Source organism: Solanum pennellii, chromosome 1, assembly GCF_001406875.1.
Source record: "Solanum pennellii chromosome 1, SPENNV200".
NCBI classification, from domain to species: Eukaryota; Viridiplantae; Streptophyta; class Magnoliopsida; order Solanales; family Solanaceae; genus Solanum; species Solanum pennellii.
The window spans coordinates 2,021,348-2,038,492 of NC_028637.1; the positions used below are offsets into that span (position 1 = coordinate 2,021,348).

The following is a 17,145-nucleotide window of genomic DNA, read 5'->3' on the forward strand; positions in this document are numbered from 1 at the left end:
AAGTTCAGAGAGTCGATTTCAGTACCCAAATTTCAGAAGTCCAAGTCTTTTGGAACGAGACCCCCTCGACGGCCCGTCGTGCCCATGATGGTCCGTCGTGGGTTCCGTCGACTCACACAGTTTTTCCAGAAATAAAATCTGCTGCTCAAAACGACTAAACAGGTCGTTACATAAACTTAAAAGTAAAGGGTTATACAGTAATTTTAACGATAAATAAGAAGACACATATAATCACTCATTATACAAGTTTGTGGATAGCGCTTTATGCCTTATATTCTCCGGTATTCTATATAGCTATATGAAAAGCGTTTTTTTAAGTTTTCAACGAAATAACATTTTTTTAAAAAGATAAAATATTTATCTTTTTTTGATATTATAAAAGTAATAAATGAAATTAATAAATACATTTTTGAAATAGAGAACAAGTAAACTTAAACAGAAAGGGTAATATAGTAATTTCAATGATAAATAAGAGGACACAATTATTTACTAATAAAACGTGTGTGAAATGCGTTTTATTCCTTAATTTCTCTAGTCTTCTATTTAGGTATCTCAAAAGTGTTTTTTCAAGTTTTCTACATGATGCTTTTCAAAATGATAAAATATTTATATTTTCGTGATATTATAAAAGTAGTAATTAAAATAAATTTAGTGGACAAATAAAATTAAGTAATATAGTAGTTTCAAAAAAAAAATATTTAGAAAGAGATACTTACTCATAAAATGTGTTTGTTGATAACGTTTGATGCTTTATATTCTCTCCTCTTCGACTTTGGTATCTCGGAAGTGTGTTTTTCAAGTTTTAAACGACATGAAATTTTTTTAAAAGATAAAATATTTATCTTTTCTAGATATTATAAAAGTAATAAATAAAATAAATAAATATATCTATAAAACAGTGAACGAATAAAATTAAAAGGAAGGGGTCATATAGTAATTTCAACAATAAATAAAAAGACATAGAATTTGACTCATAAACTGCATTCGCTGATGGCGTTTTATGCCTTATAACCTCAGTTCTTCTATTTAGATATCTCAGAAGCGTTTCTTCAAGTATTCAACGACATTATATTTTTTTAAAAGATAAAATATATGTTTATATTTTCTTGATATATTAAAGTAATAAATGAAATAAATAAATATATTTTAAAAAATAATGGACAAATAAAATTAGCCTGAAGGGGTAATATAGTAATTTTAACAATAAATAAGAAGACACAAAATTTTACTTATAAATTACATTCTTTGAACACGTTTTATGCACTATATTCTCATCTCTTATATTTGGGTATCTGAGAAGCGTTTTTTTCAAATTTTCAACGACATGACATTTTTAAAAAGATAATATTTATCTTTCCTTGATCTTATAAAAGTAATAAATAAAGTAAATATATTTATAAAATAGTTGACAAATAAACTTAACCATAAAGGGTTATAAAGTAATTTCAACGATAAATAAGAAGACATATATATTTACTCATAATAGAAGTTTGTGGATAGCGTTTAATGCCTTATATTCTCCGGTCTTCTATTTAGGTATATGAGAAGCATTTTTTTTAAGTTTTCAACGACTTGACATTTTTTAAAAGATATATTTATATTTTCTTGATACGTAAAAGTAATAAATGTAATTAATAAATATATTTTAAGAATAATAGACAAATAAAATTAGAGTGAAATGGTAATATAGTAATTTCAACAACAAACAAAAATCACAGATATTTACTCATAAAATGAGTTCGAGGATAGCATTTTATTCCTTATATTCTCTACTCATCTATGTAGGTATCTTAGAAGTATTTTTCAAATTTTCAACGTCATAACAATTTTTTAAAAGATAATTATTTATATTTTATTAATATATAAAAGATACAATATAAAAGATACAAATGAAATAAGCAAATATATTTTAAAAATAATGAAGAAATAAAATAAGAGTGAAGGGCTACTAAAATAATCTCAACAATAAATAAGAAGACAAATATATTTACTCATAAAATGTGCTCGTTGATAACAATTTATGTCTTATTTTCTCATCTCATCTATTTAGGTATTTGAGAAACGTTTTTTCAAGTTTTCAACAACATAACATTTTTTTTAGATAAAATATTTATCCTTGCTTGTAAGTATATTTTTAAAATGGTGAATAAATAAAATTAAACAAAAAGGGTTATATAGTAATTTAAAAAATAAATAAGATATTTGCTCATAAGACGCGCTTGTTGATAACGTTTTATGCCTTATATTCTCGTCTCTTCTATTTAGGTATCTGAGAAGCGTTTTTACAAGTTTTTATCGACGTGACTTTTTTTAAAAGATAAAATATTTATTTTTTCTTGATATTATAAGAGTGAAAAACAAAATAATCAAATAAATATATTTTTAAAACAGTGAACAAATAAAATTAAACGGAAGGGATTACATTGTAGTTTCAACAATAAATAAGAAGACACATATATTTACTCATAAAACACGTTCGTTGATAGCATTTTATGCCTTGTATTCTCTATTCTTCAATTTAGATATGTGAGAAACATTTTTTCTAGTTTTCAAAGACATGACATTTTTTAAAAGATAAAATATATATTTATATTTTTTATATATATAAAAGTAACAAATAAAATAAATAAATATACTTTTAAAATAGTGGACAAATAAAATTAAAACGTCTGGGGTAATATTGTAATTTCAACAATAAATAAGAAGGCACAAAATTTTTACTCATAAAAATCTTTCAATGATAGCGTTTTATGTCTTATATTCTATGCTCTTCTATCTAGGTATCTGAGAAATATTTTTTCAAGTTTTCAACGACATTATATTTTTTAAAAAGATAAAATATTTATCTTTTCTTGATATTATAAAAGTAATTTATAAAATAAATAAACATATTTTTTAAAATAGTGGACAAATAAAATTTAAAGCAAGGGGTAATATAATTATTTTAACAATAAAGATGAAGACACATAATTCTATTCATAAAACGCGTTCACTTATAGCTTTTTATGCCTTGTATTCATTGCTTTTCTAATTAGATATTTGAAGACATGACATTTTTATAAAAGATAAATATTTTGTCTTTACTTGATATTATAAAAGTAACAAATAAACAAATAAATATATTTATAAAAATAATTGATAAATAAAATCAAACGAAAGGAGTAATATAATAATTTCAACAATAAATAAGAAGACACATAATTTTTACTCATAAAATGCATTCTCGATAGTTTTTCATGCCTTATATTCTCAATTCTTCTATTTAGGTATCTGAAAAAAGTTTTTTTAAATTTTCAACGACATGACATTTTTGTAAGAAGTGAATTTTTATGACTAACCTCAAAGACTCAAAATTCAAAACCAACCTTAAAAATCTAACTCAATCAAAATTTAATTGAATTAAAATTAAAAAACGAAAAAATTCAAATCAATTTTTTCACATACAATTCGAATTGTATATCTGTTGAATTGTATATGTAACTGATATACATATGTATGTGTATATCCGACAAGCAAGTTTCGAAGAGAAAGTAGGGAGTTGAATTACATTCATATATCTATCATATAATTATACATGTATACGTATACGAGAGTCGAGAGGAAAGAGACAAATGTTATTATACCTAAAAGAAAATAGTTCCGACGAGTGATAATTAATTCAAATTATAATCACGTTGGCGGGAAAATCTTGTAGAAGAAATGGCGCTTACACCAAAATTTTCATATGAAATTTACAGGTGAAATGTGAAAAAGGGGGCTGAAGGGAAATCGAAGAAATCAGTGAAATTGAAGCTATGCAATCGAAGATTAACAGCTTCTTTAAGCCATTTTCTTCTTCTTCATCATCGATTACGCACAAAAGTGTAGATTCATCTCAAATCTGCAGTGATGATTTTGAGTATAAGAAGGTACAGCCAGAAATTTTGGTTACATACCAGCGAAGACCTCAAAATCCAAATGGGTATGGTTTAAATTCACTTAATTTCTGTTTCATTTCATTGAATTGGGTTTTTCCCCCTTCTGATGTACATACATAGATACCCTTTGAATCCTGCTGTGAGAAGTGTTTGTTTGGTAGCGGTGGCGGATCTAGAATTTTAATTTGTCGGGTTTAATTTTTATGAATTTGAACTATTCTCATTATACTTTTAGAATTTTTGGATCAAAAGTACTCCCTTTTTCAATTTGTTTGTGTTTTTAGGCTATGTTGAATCGAGATATGTGTAATGTACCAAAATGTCGTATAAATTGCTAAAAAGTAAGTAAAGATTCATTCTTTTTGAAGAGAATTGAAAAAGGAAAGTAAGATAAATGAATTGAAACGGAGTTATTAATGTTTATGGAAAATTTGAATCTTTGTATTGAAGGACTTGGTTCAATTGAAGTTGTAGTTTGTTAGCTACATCCTCAATTGTGATTTGCTAGTATTGTTTAAATCCAAATTGTCTGTAGTTTATTTAGTTTTGCTTTTGGACATCTCTATGGATTAGCTTTCGCTGGTATTGCTGTTTTGTTCGAATTTTACCTTACACCTAGCTGTAGAAGAGCTTCGTTGAATGTTCAACGATAGTGGTTTGCTAGTCATTCTTCCTTTTCTTTTTTTTGATGATTGTGCTGTCTGTCTGAACTTGCACCCAACTCGACTACTTCTTTAGGGGTACCTGCTATCTCTCAACAACGTAGTTGCCAGATAACTCTGTCCATCAGACATATGAGAAGGAATCACTTAGTGTTTCTGTCTCTGAGTATGTGGTTTACTAGTCTTTTTTCGGTTTAAATAAGTGAGGATTGAAGTAAAAGGAAATTGGAGATGATGGACTGATATATAAGTGAGCTAACACATAGTCGTTCATCATGTCTGTCATCGACTTTCAATTAACTTGTTTATTGATTGAATCTAGCTTCAATCTCATCTGTAGGACCAAAGAGTGAAATGACTATTTTAAAGAAACGTAGTCACTTAAGGCAGATAAGGGGAAATGATTCATGGCAGTTTCTTAAAATCACACCATTATACTAAATCTGAATGCTTTTGAGTATATAAATTTGATCATTTCTCGGTCTTTCTCAACTCATTTTCTCAAGAAAACTGGTTTTCTGCTAAACTGGGGCTTTAGCCATGTGTTTGAAAAGAAATTGTATCCCAGAGTTGTTAGTTGTTACTAATTAACATTGATGACCTTTCTTATTTTTCTTTAAGTTCTTTGCTTATGCTAAGCTGATTTTGCAGGCAAATGAATGGTGCATCAACTGGTGAAGCATCCAAGGAAATAGACTTGGAGGTGGCAAAGTCCGGGAAAATTCTGAATAAGAAGAGAAAGTATGCCCAGTTCTATTTGGAACTCGGGCAGTCTGATTTTTTATTCCATACTTGTACTAACTGTGGATTCAAATATGCCAAAGGTGATGAAGAGGATGAAAAGTTTCATAAAACGTTTCACAAGAATTATACGCATGGTATTCCATTGAAGGTAATTCAGTTACAAGATTTGGTATTTTAAAATATTCTATTGTGCTTGATGAAATAACATTATGAAAAGATTAAAGTTTTGTCCCTCTGGGCTTTGACAAAATGTCCAGGGTTGGCGGAATGAAAGAATTATTCGAATTCCTTCACTTGAAATTGGGCGAATCATCTTGGTGCTGGACGATGATCCTACTCCTCAGAAAAACAAGGTTTGCAGATACTTTTTGTTCATGCATGAAAAACTGTATATTTTTATTTCCTTCATTGACAATTCTCTAGTTAATCATGTTAAACATAGTTTACAGACTTAAGAGAGAGTGCATTGTTGGCAGGTAAAGGAAGTTGTGAAGATGATGGGGATGGAACTTGGAGATGGGTGGATATATCATCAGCTATGCAAGGTTTCCTACTCTTGCAATTCTAATAAACTTATGGTCATAGAAAACAAACGTCATTGTTCAAAGTTGTTCACCAATTCTTAGCAAATTTCAAATTTCCGGCTTCCTACTCTTTGCTTCATTTTATCTTTTAATGTGAATTGTAAGTTACTTGAGTTCAATGAGCTTCTTAATCGTCCTATGACAAATGTCAGTCTCCATTTTGTTGATTAATTTTAGTGAGAAAAATTCTATGTGGTGGTTATGTGACTGGCTGTATTTTACTAGCTCTGTAAATAGAACTCTGAGACATTTCTCTCCTTAACAGGTGTATCTGTTTATATCTTCTCAAAGAATATCTGGATGTCTGGTAGCAGAGCCCATTAAGAGGGCTTATAAGATACTCTCAAGGCCAGAAGATAGCAGGTGCAATGTTTCACCTGAGAAGGAAGCAAGACAGACTTCAACCACGCTTCAATTTGGGGGAGTGAGTTTCCAGAGGGAAATGGTAAGAAGAAATCAACCAACCAAAAGCTGTGAAGAGTCTGATGAAAGCGTCAGTGGAGTAGTGTTGTGTGAGAAGGAAGCGGTATCTGCTGTATGTGGCATTAGAGCCATTTGGGTCACGTCCTCCAACAGAAGAAAGCATATTGCCAGCTATTTACTTGATGCTGTTAGGTAACACCATTCACTTTCTCAGAGTTGTTATGGTTTCTTGAAGTTTTTAATTGAAAATTAGTTGCATGCTCAGTAGTCAGTGAAGTTAAAATGACGAAAGTTAGATGTTCAAACTAGCAATTGCTCCTTATTAGTTTCAATAGGAAACAAATGTTCATGTCCGAGGAACTCGACCACTGGAAAAAGAAGGAAAGCGACTGTCATAGATCAACTTGACCTAATTCTCATAGAGTAAGCAGTCTGATGCTCTGACTTGGTAAGTTGTTTGTGGATTTGCAGCTGACTGCTTCTCGATTCACACTTGATAATTTATGAAACTGGTCCTGGTGGTATTCACTAGGTCAGAATGGTGTACTCTATCTATATAGTATGAGAAGATCCTACTGGGGTACTACAGTGTACTCCATCTACATTGCAAAATTAGAATGGTGTAGCACTCACTGCTGCTGGAATACTGTGGAGGAAATGAATTCTTGTCTCCTTCTATGATCTTGGGCAATTTTCACCTCGTGACCTAGCTTTCGGAGCGGAGTTAAGCCCAAAGTCCATTTCTTAATGATTAAGAAGGTTTTGTTCACTTCTTCCTATATTCAACGTGTAGTACTTTTAAATTCAAGTATGATTAAGCTATACTCAACGTGTAGCAGTTTTAAATTCAAATATGATTAAGCTGTCAATGGTGATGAAGGGGATTCTACCGTGGGGGAAGGATTATGCTTTAGTCAAGCTTACAGGAGAATAGAGGATACAAGATGCAACGATTCTTGGCTATCAGTTTCAGAGGATCTCTGGGGTACTTGAGTGGTATTTCCTTTCATAATGTGATGTTTAGTTCTCTATCTCAATTGCCAAATGATAAAGTCTGATGTCTGCAGTCATACTGAAGAAACTGTAATCTCTGTAATTGAGCATCAATGGTCTCTTAAGATGAGAAGGGACGTAGAGGGGGTAGGGAGCATTATTCACTGAGTTTCAAGCTATGCACCACTTGGCCCTTCGGAAATTTCTCTGTTATAAAGAAAAGTATCCTCATGTGTAGACGTACACCAAGATGAAAGATTGGATGTTGCTTAGAAACTGCTCAAGTATGGAGTTCACTAGGGAAGGTTTTCTCACTGAGTCCAACCTCCAAAAGAAGGGATTTCAGCTTTGCAGCTACTAGTCAGTTATGATGCATGTTTTTGGCAATATTTGGCATGTCAACCTCTTCTTTCGCTGTAGAACTACTAGTCAGTTATGATGCATGTCTTTGGCAATATTTGTCATGTCAAAATCCATTTTTGAGCTATGCTGGAACAAAGAATGGTTATGCAAGAAATCACAGAGGACTTAGAATACCATTCCTCAAGCCATTTGGTGGACTGTAGGAAATGACACAACTTTTGAAGGCAACAGGAGAACCATACATAGACAGACTTCAACAAAGATGAACCTTTTTTCTAGTTTTTTAGGCCAATCTGGTTATTGAATATGATGAAGATGCACTTTTAGATACGAAAGAGGATCCACAGAATCTGTAATTATATTGACACTTCAGTTTACTTTCTATTGCATGACTGTTATCTGCGAAGTAATTGTTATATTTTGCTGTCTGGAACGCCAAAGTTCTACGTATATATGGATTGCTTATGATTTGAGTTTAGTCTGAACTTGCTTCTCATTTTCTAATGCAGGGAAAGTTTTTGCAAGGATTTAGTTCTTAAACAGTCCGAGTTAGCCTATTCTCAGCCAACCTCAGCTGGAAAAGCCTTCATCTCGAGTTATGCAAGGAGCAACTCGTTCTTGGTTTATACAACATCTGATTTGTAGCAAGTAAGGGATCCTCCCGCGAACTAGTCTCCAAGAAGGAACTACAACTCTGCAATAAAGATTGATGTAAAGGCGTATCCTTTGGCAGCAATAGAAGCTTTCTTCTTTTGCTTTTTTCGCAGAATGCAAAGCATCAACGACAGCCCTAGGAGCAACATGTTTCTACTCTGCCTCGCGGAAACAGGTAGTAAAAGTACTGGGACTGATGACCTTAATAGTATACCCTTCTTGCTTTAGTGCAGTATTCTCCTTCAACCTTTGGCTACATTAGCATATATTATATGAAATTAGATGCCTTTTTGCTATATATTTATGCAAAATCATAGGACTTTTATTTTGGAACTTTTTGGTTATGATGATGTTTTACACACTGAAGATTGAGCATTTGGTACTTTTGGAGTCTTTTTGTAGGCCGCTCTTCGGGGCGATAAAGTGGACAATCCCTTACTGTGACTTGCATGAATCAACTCTATCTCCTCGATAAGAATTGAAAATCCATATTTAACCATGACCTCAACTTCTACATACCATTTTTCCAACTTCGATTTTTATATACTACTCTGGTGTCCTTCATTGATCTCGATAAAAATAATTTCGTTTTACGAGTTTCACAACTCAATTATAAGTTTAGTTTTTTTTTTGACAAAATTAATTCTAAAAACAACACACTTTTTCTATTCTTTTTTCAGCTACTGACTCATCTAACGGTCACTTCACATTAAAATCCAATATTTGATCCACTTTTTAACACACCCCACCAACCCAAATTTAAAGTATACAATTATCATTTTTTTGGTCCCAATACACCAACGGTCAAAAATATATACATACAATATTAAGAAAACAAAACAATGAATTAAATAAATAATTTTATGCCAATTGCCATGTTTTACACAAAGTAAACAGAGAGCAACCATGAAAAACTAGTCTAAAAGCTAAAATAATGAAAAACAATAACAACAATCTTTAGAGAATTTGATCGGAAAGTGGCGGTAGTCGCCGGAAAAAGTTGACGGGGACGGATGGCATGTCGTCGCGGAACCGAGGGTGGCGTAAGTAGTACAACCCTGACCCTACCACAAATGCCTTGAATGGAACCACATAAAACACCAATGAAGCAAGTAAACACACAATCACAAATATACCAGTAGCTCTAGGGTCCCTCCAATTGAACAATGCCTCTAGTCTTTCTCCTTGTGCTGCTACATCACCTAGTAGTGTTTGTGCCCTTCCGGCTAGTGCCCTCAACCTATCGTATCGTACACGAACATGTTCCATTGGCCTCGAGCTCGGGAACCCATCAAACTCCTCATCGAGCTCATCGGGGCCTATTGCATCTACGTAGGACAATCGAGGATCCATCGTGATTGCAACACGTTGACGATATCGATACCTTAGGGAAATGATCAAGAATGCATACATACATATTGTAGGTAACACTAGGTGTGGACATAACACAATGGCTATTAATAGTATATGTACCAAGATTGTTGTTGGAGGGTGCACCCATGTACGAATTCCATCGAGCCAACGAGCTAACGTGGCTGCTCTTGACAAGCACCCCACCACCCTAAACCAATTCGCCTTGCTACGTCTCATGCTCCATATGTGCGTGTCGGAATCCAACATACATTGAACCACTTCTTGTCCCAATGCTGGTTCCGATCTAGCTAATCGTGCTGTCACGATCCTCATAGCCGTGTGCCTTAGTATGTCCTGTTGGGCTGGACCAAATGGGCGTATATAATGCATTCTTGGCAACATAGGGTTAGTATAAGCTTGTATCAAACTCAACCATGATGAACAAGTAAACCTTAATGCAATCTCAATGTCACCCATTTTCTTTGCACCACTAGGGAGCAAGACCATAAGTGAATAAGTACCCATATATACCTTATTCGTGTCGAGCGTCGAGAGTCGTACCCTCAGCTTCCCGAGTCGTACGTCCTTCTTGAGGGCGTCGTCGTGCTTGTACCTCCCGTTATCAAACACCCCAATCGTCAGCACGGTGCAAGGGTCGTACACGTCCCATGTGTATTGCTCGTTCCACCTCGGATTGAAACGGTCGAGGATAGTACGCGTACGGACCCACTTAGGCCCGTACTTGGCCACCACGTAGGCATCGGTGGTGCCACGTGTACCGTCTTTTGTTTTCACGGGGAGGAGGTTGTTGGCCCCTCTTATACCAACTTCAAGCAATCCAATAGGTGGTTTGGATAGTTGTTTTGCTGTGGCTCTGACATCACTTGTTAAATGTGCAGCTTCGTCAAGCACGTGATAACCTCCCTCCAAACAAGTACGCACGTGTATTCTACCCGCGTATGGTTTTTTCTCATCACCAATCAAATTGAACCACCTTGATCTCGGCTCCGATTTGTCGTCGGTGCGCTTATCGATGGATGTGACTTGTACCTTAGCATACCCCACCACTTGACCATTAGTAACATCTTCCACTGTGATCACCAAAAACGGCTCGAACGGCTCGGCGGCCACGAAGACAAGGTCTTCGTTCCACGTGGGATTGGACGCCGAGCTGGACGAGCCCACCGTGGTACGGCTCGTCTTGAACAACTGCGCCCCGAGCTGAGCTTTCACGTAGAGATCTGGACTCCGAACCTTAGGCTCGGTACCACCCGAACCTAGCTGCAAGTCTTGGGTTTGGATAACCGTTAGTCTTAAATACCACAGCTTCGGAGAAAGGTAAACTTTGGCTCGGGTTTCCGGTATCAACCCACCGGAATCCGACTGCCACGCCTCGTTAAAAGCTTCATCCGCCTGAGTCCCGAGCCACACCGCCAGCATAACATCATTCCCCGGTGGGTTCTGATCACCGGTGACACCTTCTAAACTGTACCATTGTGGAGCTAATGGACTGTCCGGCGGCACTCTTTTGGGTACTTCCTGCAAATCAAACGATACATTTCCGATGCAATTTTCGACCATTTTATCGTCTGATTCTTTCTTTTCGACCCAAATCGAAACCTCTAATGAAGTTGAGTTCAATCCATCTTTGTCGAATGCGAAAACTTGATCCCATTCTCTGTAATCAGCGAGTGATTTGGTTTTGATACTGTGAGTTCCGATCACCAGTTTAGCATAAGCAGACGAATCGGGCTCGTGATGAGCCCGTTTCGCCTTTACGAGTCGAACGTAAAGAAAGGGCATTTGATCGACGAGATCAAATGCCCCTGTTCGACGATCAACTCCGGTAGAGAGATTCTTATGAAGGATTTTGAGCTCACTGGTGTTTTCATTTGCTGATGGGTTCTTGTTTGGGGGTTTGTTTTGAGCTATCGGTGGATGCTCCATTACTTCCGGTGGTGGTGGTGCTGCTGCTGCCGGTGTTTCGCCGTCTTTTGGATTCTCCGGCGGGGTTTCTTCCTTCTTTTCACCTGATTCATCTGGTTTCTTCTCCTCTTCCTTCTTCTCAGCCGATTCCGATTTGTTTTCATCAGTCGTAGTAGAGGGTTTTTCCTCTGTCACCTCCGGCGCCGGAGTAGGGGTTTTTTCCTCTTTCTTCTCCGGCGCTGCTTCCGCTGCAACTTCCTCCTTTTTCTCCTCCGTCGCCGTCGGCGGCGGTGGAGTTTCTTCATCTACAAACCAAATCTTAAGCCCAATCTCACCTTTAATCTGAGAAAAAACACTCCGTTTCTCCAAAGGATAATAAACCAAACTTTCAAACCCAACTCCGACGAAAGTACTACCGGAAATCTTAACTTTCCCTAAAAAATTACTCCGTTTACCGATCTTCTTATCATTATACACATTCAATTCAAGTGTCTCAGACGCCATTGAATCAACATCATGAACTAAAAACTCGAGACGCTCATCCCACTGAGGATTCAGATCTCGAAACTTCGTCTTCGTACGCCGTCGTTGTCCATCAAAATCAACGATAGCAAATGCACTAGCAGTACCTTGACCATCTTTAGGCATTAGATTTTTAGCATTACAAACTTCTACAATCACTTTTCTAGTGCAAATTTGATCACCCATTTGAGATATCTATCAGAAAAACTGTTTTTTTTAGAGTTCAACAGAATTTTTTTTCCGGTGAGTTTTCCGGCTAATCGGAGAAATAGAGAGAGTATAGTAATGAAGAAAAGTTGAGAGACTGTGAGGCTTTTAAAAGTGGGGAAGGAGCCTAGTTTTTTTTAAATTATATTTTTTTAAATTATATATTTTTTAATAATATATATAATTTTAAATTATTATTATTTTTATTTTTGTATGTTTCACATGAAAGTGGAGTGGGTATTTGTCATTTATGGTACTTTCCCGTTGAGGTTATTTACCTTTTTCAATTTTGCGGTGTTACGTGAAACGTCTATCGAAAATAATTTTATTATATCGTAAAAATAGAAATAAAATTTACGTATGTGGTATCCTTTTTTCACTTACGTATTGTTGATTTTTCTTGAAAGGTACTACCACTTATGTAATTGACTAATCATATATCGGGTCGTATGGTTGGGAACGAGTCAGGGGCGGAGCCACCTAGGTACAAGGGGTTCATCTGGACCCCTTTTAACAGAAAATATATTATTTATACATGGTTAATATAATATTTTGTGCATATATTAGATGTCTAACTTCATTCGACTACTCTGTGTGACTATTTTTACGAATTTTAAACCCTCTTATTGAAAATCATGGCTCCATCACTGGAACGAGTTATTCTGGGATAACTTATTCCATCATTGTGATATAAATGATGGAATAAGTTATCCCAAACCTGACAGACAACAAAACAAGACAAAAAATTTTCATTTCATCACTATCTTCTTATATTATGACTATTTATTTTTATTCATCACACTGAACGATTCTATACATTGTATAAAAATAAGTGTTGCATTTGTTTTGATTTACGCGATACTGTTTAACTTGACATGCAATTTAAGAAAGAAAGGAAAAATAATGAATCGTTTTATTAAGGAACGTAATAGTAAATCTTAAAGCTAAATTATTTTCAATTATAGAAATGTGATATTTTTTGTGTCATATAAATTGAGATAAAATAATATAATTAGAAAAATATTCACCAGTCTTGCACTTTACGGTGACGAAAGACTCGAAATCTCGAATTTAAAACTTCTAATTAAAAAAATAATTTTTATTATTTCATAGAATGAATTAGTTTAAAGTTTAAACTAGCAACTTTATATAGAAAAAAATAATAAGTACAAAATCTCAAAAGATTTAGTTAGCAAAATATTAATTGACATGTGGTTATGTGTCATAAACTCATAAATAAAAAAATAATTATGTATGGGACCGTTGGTTTAATGTACGATCCTTATTTTCTATTAATTATTATCCTAAAATTAATAGAAGGTTATAAAAATAAATTATATTAATAGTTAGTAATTAAAAATAATTTCTAAAATGACACGTTGCAGTTGCATGGGGTTGTGAGATTTGATGTAGACATATGGTATCAAATCTGAGCACTATACTGAAATTTTAATTCAAAATAGTTCAAACAACAATAATATATACCTAAATAAATCCTATCGAGTTCGAAAAGGATGATGTATACATAGTCTGATCTTAAAAGGATAAAAATATGTCGATAGATAATCGACTTGAGCAATTAAGCATATTATAATTTTATTGAATTCGAAAAGGATGATGTGTACGCAATTTGATTTTAACAAGATAGAAATATGTTGATAGATCATCGACTTGAGTAGTTAAACATATATATAATAATCCCATCGAATTCAAAAAGGGTGATGTATACGTAATCTGATCTTAAAAAGATCGAAATATGTCGACGGGTCATTGATGTATACTATCGAGTTCGAAAAGGGTGATATGTATGTAGTCTAATCTTGAAAAGATAGAAATATGTTGATAGATCATCGACTTGAGTAATTATGTATATTATAATTCTATCGAATTCGAAAAGGGTGATGTGTACGTAGTCTGATCTTAAAAAAAATAGAATTATGACGATAGATCATCAACTTGAGTAATTAAGCATATTATAATCCTATCGAGTTCGGAAAGAGTGATGTGTACGTAGTCTAATCTTGAAAAGATAAAAATTTGTCAACAGATCATCGACTCAAGTAATCAAGCATACTATAATTCTATCAGGTTTGGAAAGGGTGATGAGTACATAGACTGATTTTGAAAAGATAGAAATATATCGATAGGTCATCGACTTGAGTAATTAAAGCATATTAAAAACAGTAAGAAGAAAAAAAAGATAGTGAAAAAATTGTACAGAAAATACAATAATAAAAGTATATCCAGTATAATTCTATAACTGACGATTTGAAGAGCGTAAAATATTCTGGTGAACGAGCGTTGCGGTAACGAGTCGTAAGAAAGATGAGCAAAGCATTCCTTCCGCCAGCCTTTATATGAGTAGGACAGCGTGGTGAGATAGATAGACGTCCACAAATCTTATTTCTATTTTTATGGAACCATCAAGTTGTAGTGTAATAAAAACATAAACAATGTGAAAATTAAATTTACATGAATATGAAATCATGACATTTGCATTTGAAAAATCATGAAATTAGAGGATAATTTTGAGGGGTTGCCACTTTTGTGTACTTTGGTCATGCATGATAAACTCATGTTTATATTTATATATTATTATTAAAAATACAAATAAATAAAAATCATGCAAATATGAACATGCAAATTGTACTCAATAGGACGATAGAGAAAAAAAACAAAAATTTATGTGACGTTTTTCACTTTTTAAAAATCAAGTAATTTAAGTTTGATCAGGAATTTATTCATGAAATAAACTAATAAGTTATCTATACAAAAAGAACTAACAAGTTACAATAATTGTCAATTTGTCAAAATATTTTAAAAATATATAAAAAATTTATAGTCATGGATAACTTTATTTGAATTTCGAAATTCAAAAAATGCTAATTGGAACAAAAAAGTGTTTTTTTAAAAAACAACTTCCCAATTAGTGTTGAATGTCCACTACTCACTTTGTAAAATCAAATTAATTTAAATTTACGTCAAAAAATTTCACTTTTAAAGATAGAAAAATACTTTCTACGAAACTCAATTGCATTTTAGTGCTCGAAATCGAAAATAAAGAGGTAAATTATCATACCATCAAATAAACTAAGATCAGTTATTCGAATCTTCACCGAGTACGTAATATGATTAAAATAGAAGGATTGAAAGTTTGATAAGTTGATTCTCCTCTACTAATTACAGTATTCCATCCATAGTAATTAGTTATTTACCCTCTAAATGAGGTAAATATCAACAAATAAGACCGTTAATTAATTTAATTAATAAGATTATCATTAAGTATGATGTAATTAGCTTTCAGTAAATAATTACTAAAATAATAACATCTGAAGAATAAAACATTCATGAAATTCAGTTCATTTTTTGGCAGTTTCTTATTTTTAATTATTATTTTAAAAATAAGAATTAATTCTTTTTTATCTTTTATTTAAACTTTTTGGAAAATGCCACTTGCATAAAGCAGATGAAAATTTTGCAGAAAAATATAAATAAAAAATTATAAAAATTACTATTAATCTCTGCAAAAATGAACGTTGCTTTGTTCTTGTGTTCCATAATTGTTTCTCTATGTAATTATGTAATAGTGTTCCTAACTTTAATTGAATTGAAGATATATAATAAAAAAAATTGCATATATAAAACACTTTTTTCGTAATTTAGCGATCAATAAAATAAATATAAATATTAAAGATTCAAATTCAAATTTCAACAGTGTTACATAAAATAAAAATTATCCGTATAAGTTAATACCAAAATTTTTTGATATATCTATTGATAATAAGTATTCAATAAAATAATCGAGTGAATACCGATTGAACTAAGATATGGTTTAATCAGGGGCGGATCTGGTGAACCCCACGGTAAAAAATTACGTTGTATATTTAAGGTATTTTTAAGGATTTTTATGTTTATATATTGATTTTGAACCTCCTGCATATAAGATTAGAGGTTGACTTAGTGATTAGGAGTTCAAACCACTATTTTCTTTTTTCCGAACCCCCTTAATAAAAATTCTGGATCTATCACTGAGTGTAGTGATATTTTCAAATGAAGGAGAGCTTTGATCCGTAACGAAATTAGAATTTTATGTTTGTGAAGAATTATTTAGTGTTTTTATTTTGTGTTCGTTCAAAATTGAATCTGAAATCTTAATCACACACTTCATTGACCACTAGACTACATCCTCAAATATCAACACGATTAAATACTTGTGATATTATTTACTGAATCTTTTTTTAACTAGATTTATATGAACTCGTAACTTATAATTATGCTAGATCTATTTTTATCTTAAACGATAAAGTTATTTTCGTATAATCTCTAGATTAGGGTTTTATCACTTCTACTCACTAGATCAGAGAATATACTTTTTAAAGATATGTGTGAGCATTGGGAAGAGAGTTTATATTTATTTACATTTACAAATTAATATATAGTATTTTTTCCAATAAATAAGTATATAACCATTCAATTACACGATTGCTCACTAATTAACAAGTAATTTATAGAAGTACCTTTTATGCTTTTTACAACACCATTAGTTAATTAGAGGACGAGGATTATGGTAGAAGATTAATCATAATTGAAAATCATCCATTATTCTATTTCAATATGAAAGGTTATTACTCTATTACTATCTATCTTCTCGAGGTAGTAGTAAAGTATGTATACGCTCTAGCCCCTCAAAACACATTTAGTGAAATTTAACTGGATATGTTGTATTACTCTATTGCTATCTTATTCTTCAATTTTATTATTACGTGTTGTTTCCTATACTTCGATTATCATATTATC

General features: G+C 32.8%; 2 protein-coding genes across 2 annotated transcripts; one reads left to right on the top strand and one right to left on the bottom strand.

Annotated features, from left to right (window-relative positions):
• Positions 1 to 3,686: 3,686 nt before the first annotated feature.
• LOC107015578 (protein CHROMOSOME TRANSMISSION FIDELITY 7-like) lies at positions 3,687 to 8,794 on the top strand. The gene is made up of 6 exons (XM_015215895.2): positions 3,687 to 3,961; positions 5,231 to 5,471; positions 5,581 to 5,676; positions 5,800 to 5,868; positions 6,173 to 6,522; positions 8,196 to 8,794. The coding sequence occupies exons 1-6, from the start codon at positions 3,795 to 3,797 to the stop codon at positions 8,329 to 8,331; spliced, it is 1,059 nt and encodes a 352-aa protein (XP_015071381.1). The 5' UTR covers positions 3,687 to 3,794; the 3' UTR covers positions 8,332 to 8,794.
• Positions 8,795 to 9,118: 324 nt separating this feature from the next.
• On the bottom strand, positions 9,119 to 12,465 carry LOC107001780 (FT-interacting protein 7). The gene has a single exon (XM_015199776.2). The coding sequence runs from the start codon at positions 12,325 to 12,327 to the stop codon at positions 9,298 to 9,300; it is 3,030 nt and encodes a 1,009-aa protein (XP_015055262.1). The 5' UTR covers positions 12,328 to 12,465; the 3' UTR covers positions 9,119 to 9,297.
• Positions 12,466 to 17,145: the final 4,680 nt, after the last annotated feature.

Coding starts and splice junctions, on each gene's coding strand:
- LOC107015578 (XM_015215895.2), top strand. CDS start 3,795: ATGCAATCGAAGATTAACAGCTTCTTTAAGCCATTTTCTTCTTCTTCA. Junction 5,677..5,799: donor CTACTCCTCAGAAAAACAAG/GTTTGCAGATAC, acceptor CATTGTTGGCAG/GTAAAGGAAGTTGTGAAGAT. Junction 5,869..6,172: donor TATATCATCAGCTATGCAAG/GTTTCCTACTCT, acceptor TCTCCTTAACAG/GTGTATCTGTTTATATCTTC.
- LOC107001780 (XM_015199776.2), bottom strand. CDS start 12,327: ATGGGTGATCAAATTTGCACTAGAAAAGTGATTGTAGAAGTTTGTAAT.